This window comes from Macrobrachium nipponense, chromosome 3 (genome assembly GCF_015104395.2).
Source record: "Macrobrachium nipponense isolate FS-2020 chromosome 3, ASM1510439v2, whole genome shotgun sequence".
NCBI lineage: Eukaryota > Metazoa > Arthropoda > Malacostraca > Decapoda > Palaemonidae > Macrobrachium > Macrobrachium nipponense.
This window is the reverse complement of record NC_087202.1, coordinates 118,433,258-118,438,257: the sequence shown is the minus strand read 5'-3', so window position 1 is coordinate 118,438,257 and position 5,000 is coordinate 118,433,258. Positions and strand designations below refer to the sequence as shown.

General features: G+C 37.1%; 1 protein-coding gene across 2 annotated transcripts in view; it reads right to left on the bottom strand.

The window, feature by feature from the left end:
- The window catches only part of LOC135222001 (solute carrier organic anion transporter family member 74D-like), a 137,682-nt gene that overhangs the window by 1,517 nt on the left and 131,165 nt on the right, over positions 1 to 5,000 (bottom strand). For both annotated transcript variants that reach the window (XM_064260111.1, XM_064260110.1), the window contains one exon: positions 4,715 to 4,818. In XM_064260111.1, coding sequence (XP_064116181.1) covers positions 4,715 to 4,818 — 104 coding nt within the window. The remainder of the gene's footprint in view (positions 1 to 4,714; positions 4,819 to 5,000) is intronic.

Here is a 5,000-nt window from a genome sequence, read left to right as displayed (position 1 = left end):
GAAAAAGGCTACTGATCATTTCAGGATATATCCCTGCACAAACCAGAGGAGTCATGCTCATCAATAATCACATTGAAATTCCATGCCATGAAGATAAATCACAGCAAATATATAATTACCATGCCACTTAGTGACTTCAATAACTTATCCAAGTATACATTCTTCCCAAATCTAAAATTTCTAGCCACTGCTACCATGTCAAATAGCTTACTTTCCATAAACAATACAAATTAACATGAGTCCTTAACGAAAGACCTACTGAAAAGGGCATTACATTCCTGCTTATTGGAAGCTCTGACATCCAAACACTGTACGTAGATCCTTTACATCAGCATTATTACCATTAGAGCAATTCAGAGAATTCTTAAAGTCCTTACTGGACCTACAAAGTAGACAAGTCCTCAGACCCTAGTGATTCCAAGCCAGGTTGTGAAGTCTCAACCAGTCACTAGGGCCCTCGGGGCGTCCTTGCTTCAAAACAGAAATCTACAAGATGCAATGAGCACTCCCAGGAAACACAGATCCAGCACTCCTGATTTTAGCAATCTTTTATGTGCTTTTCAGAAGCTACCTCATTGTCATTGTAAGAATTGCAATTACATATGTCAGACGCTGCAAGCTTTCCAACCATATGTATTTGAAATCTCTTCCAAATTTGTTTATAGAATTGTTCACAATTTTTCAGTTGTGAGAAAATACATCTAAATATATATATATATTCTTTTAGACCAATTTCGCATATGAAAAAATATGTAGATTCCTCTGTAGAAAAAACAAAAATATGCCTGTTTTTGGTGAATTGCAAATGTTTTTGTACTTTACGAAATACATTTACCCACCGCCCCCCCCCACCCCATCTCTCTCTCTCTCTCTCTCTCTCTCTCTCTCTCTCTCTCTCTCTCTCTCTCTCTCTCTCAAAGGTTTTCGCTTTTATAACCAGACATTTGATTTCTGTTACCTTCCTTGTTTTTTTGTCAAGTATCCATTTCAGTGCCATACTATGTTTTTCCCATTTTAATGTTCGCCTTCAAAATCAAAATGTTAGCTTATCTTCAGTCAATATACGATGTAGCGAGGACAATATACGATGTAGCGAGGAAAAAACAAGGGAACATATATATATATATATATATATATATATATATATATATATATATATATATATATATATATATATATGTATGATATATGTATATATATATATATATATATATATATATATATATATATACATATATACATATATACATACATATATATATATATATATATATATATATATATATATATATATATATATATATATATATATATATATATGTTCCCTTGTTTTTTCCTCGCTACATCGTATATTGTCCTCGCCAGCATGATCTTTTCCAATGCTCTGTGGACATCTGAAAGAGTTGTGGTCTGTCAGGTTTTAAAAACCTTCTGCCGGCATTACCAGCACCTGCCCGTACTTTGTGTGAGACTGTTCTTAATCCCAGTAAGACCCAGTGTAATTCCTTCCTTCAACTCTTGCCTTGATATCTGGCAGTGTGTGCCGATTTGAGAAAGTGGTGCAGCTGCTCTCCCATGTCGTTCACTTCTGGGTTGTATGCTGCGGAGGTGAAGTTGGCTTCTCTGTCGCTCATTATATATTGCAGTTCTCCATGCTAGCTGACCCAACATATTAGTGCTCTCACTCAACTCTCTGTTGTCTGCTGTCTTATTGGCATTGCTTCTGGCCATCTGGTGTTCCTGTCGATGATTGTGAAGATACCTGTACCCCTTGGAAGGGGGCAGGGGTCACAAAATGTCGACATGGATGTGGGACCAAATAAAGCAAAATGCATTGCCTTGCCTTCAGCAAAGCCTACCTTAACTGACAAAGCTTTTAGTTCTCTCACTCTATAGCTATAGCTAAGGCTACTGTGAAGAGTTTCCCTAGAAACCTCATTAAAACAAGGTTGTTCCATAAGGTTCAAAGGGTGATGACATAATGAACTGAGGAGCCACATACAGATCCAAGGTAAAGTGTGTACCAGAGACCTGAGAAACTCTACCTTAACACCTCGAAATACATCTAGATGTTTTTGTCCTCAGACAAACCTAGTAGCTGAAGCCAACATAGCCCTTTATCCTTAAAAGGCTGCTACCAAGAACTTTTCTCATGCTTGAAAAACAACAGAAACTTTATCGAGTTGCTAATAGAGTACTGGTACTGGATTAAACCCTGAACATGGCACCATGACCTATATACCGACTACTGAGGTTGGCAAAACCGATTATTAGAGTCTCTCTTAGCACTGATAAAGGCATTCCTGAACAATCTCACCTTGAGCTCACAGGAGTCTTAGACCATCTCTACACAGTCATCTGCAGCTTCAGGGATTGTGATGGAAACTTTCCTCTGTTGGCTGCTTCTGTCAACCACTGAAGGAAACTGGAACCCAGCATTCTTTTGTTACCTGAGGTAATAAATGCCAAGAGAAAATGTAGAGCCAACTAATTCATTGCCGAATTCCTGAAACACAGCAAAAGAGGAAAGGTATTAAAGTCCAGACCTGACCAAGGAACAGCTTGGTGTCCATTGCCCAAGCTTGAGGATCCAGCACTGGTGAACAATAAATTGGTAAACAAGACTCCACCTGGTCTCAAACAGGTCAGTAAAAGGGGAGGATCCCACAGCCTAGTGTGTGCTGCAAACATCTGGATGTCAAGCCCATTCCGATGCTATTACTTCATCTTTGAATAATGTCAAATTCCAAATTTTAACAACCCTAAGAAGGGAATGCCTCCATTTTTTTTTCTCTTCACCCAGGGCAAAAACAAAAGATTAGTATCTTCAATGCCAACATTCCACAAAAAACTTAGAATTCTCTTGCCGTTTCACAGGCGCTAGGGCTGCCAAAAGAGGGTAGTTGCTTCGAACAACTTTGCAGGCAAAAAGTTAACCTCATCAACTCTCCCAAAGGAGAGTTATGATGTACCATGCAACTCAATTACACAAGACCTAAAAACCTCCTGGGCTCCATGTTGTAAGCAACAACTAAATGAGCATTACCTAAAGTGCCAGAAACATAAAAATAAAATCTCTAATAGTTGGAACGTCCAGCATTTAGAATGAGATTGATTGATTGATGCAAAAAAGTACCATGGCATCCCAACAACTTGGGACATCGACGCCGCATTTAGAATGACTAAATGAAGTTGTCTATAGAGATGCATTTCACGAAATACCTCAACCCCAACTCCAGAGAAAAGAAACTGACCACTGCCTCTGGAAACAATAGCAGAGGAACCTCTTGTAAACTTGACAATACATTCTCAGTTCACACCAGAAAAAGCCTTACTCTTGCACGAGATGGTTTATAGTGACCACGTTAACACCTGAAGCATATGGAAGCTTAGAAAACTTCAGCATGTGGGAGTTTTAAAATATCTTCCAGTGGCAATGTATCCTGATATAAATCCTCCTATAGCCACCAAGGAACTCCTAGGAACAACATAGAGTTCTGCGGTCCTCTAAATTTGCTATGTAACTAAGCCTAATTGTACTATGTTTTTGCTCTGCTATGATCAGTTCTGCCTCAAGTAAAGGGTCGTGTAGACCGAAAGATCTTGGCAATTCTCGTGTATTCGTTCTCCTCCGTAGCATCACCTATATGTATATGTATATATATATATATATATATCTATATATATATATATATATATATATATATATATATTCAAAAGAGCCCATACAACCCCAAAATATAGAAAATTAATATATTATTTCAGAGACTGCACTGTCTCTTCAGGTTGGTAATGAATGAGAAAAGTTACAGAAAAATCAGCATTTATACCAAGAGTCCCATCCACACGTAAGCCGTTTGACATACATACATACATATATATATATATATATATATATATATATATATATATATATATATATATATATAGTAAACATGCCTTAAGCTACAAATGTCGTTTAATATCCATACATTGATGCATTATATATCGGTGGAAAGGCCATGAAATTCTACCTCGGAATTCGAACCAGCGCACAGAGGAGAAATCACGACTCCAGTGAGATGTTACTGACTCGACCAACAAGTGAGGTATAAGTTGATACCAATTCCGTCCTTACAAATTAGAATCGATATTCACCCACCTTTGCCATGTTAAAAATGTCGTCCGTTTGCCGCACGTAGCCACATTATGAATTTTTATCACATCAGCGTGATTCATATACTACATGCATTAAGCTACAAATGAGAGTTTGTACCTATCGGGCCCCTTGATAGTTGGGGGTGAATAAAATATTTGGATTAAAAACAGATTTTTATTTTTTTTTGCAATTTGTTGAACTCCCACTGTCACAGAAGAAAAAGCTACATAACGGAGACGTAAGATTAAATTTCAGAAATTACTTATTGCAATACACGCCTTGAAAAGGAATTTTTTCAGCCTATAAGATTATTGTTGTCATTCTAATTGCAAAAGTTTTAAGTTAAAAAGAAGATAAAATTTAAAACAAAACCACAACCTCCCATGAGTGCTAGCTCCATGAGAATAAAAATGTAAAATATACACAAAAGATGGTAAGTATCTTAGTAACTGTAAATTTGATTACAATTCCCATATCAAATATATTAAAAAGACTTAAGGGCACAGAATACAAATTTCAATATCTTGTTGTGGTAGCAGTGTAAATAATGCTAAAAGTTAAGCATATAATACTTACCAATTGCCCATCCAAAGATTATAGGTGCTGGTATTGAAGAAAATAATGCCAGAGCAGCGTTGAATATACCTAAGCCCATATCCTTGTCACGTTCTTCAACACACCTGCAATTAAAGCATTATCATTTGAAGCTCTATCGTTTTCCTATGATTTAATTTGCGTTTGAGCGTGTGAGGTCGCAATGAGACAGAACTGAGTACTAATTGATTTATTAACTAGGCATGCAATATACATAACAGTGTGTAGACGGAAACGGAGTGCCCGACTCCCGAGTCTCGCGAGAAGA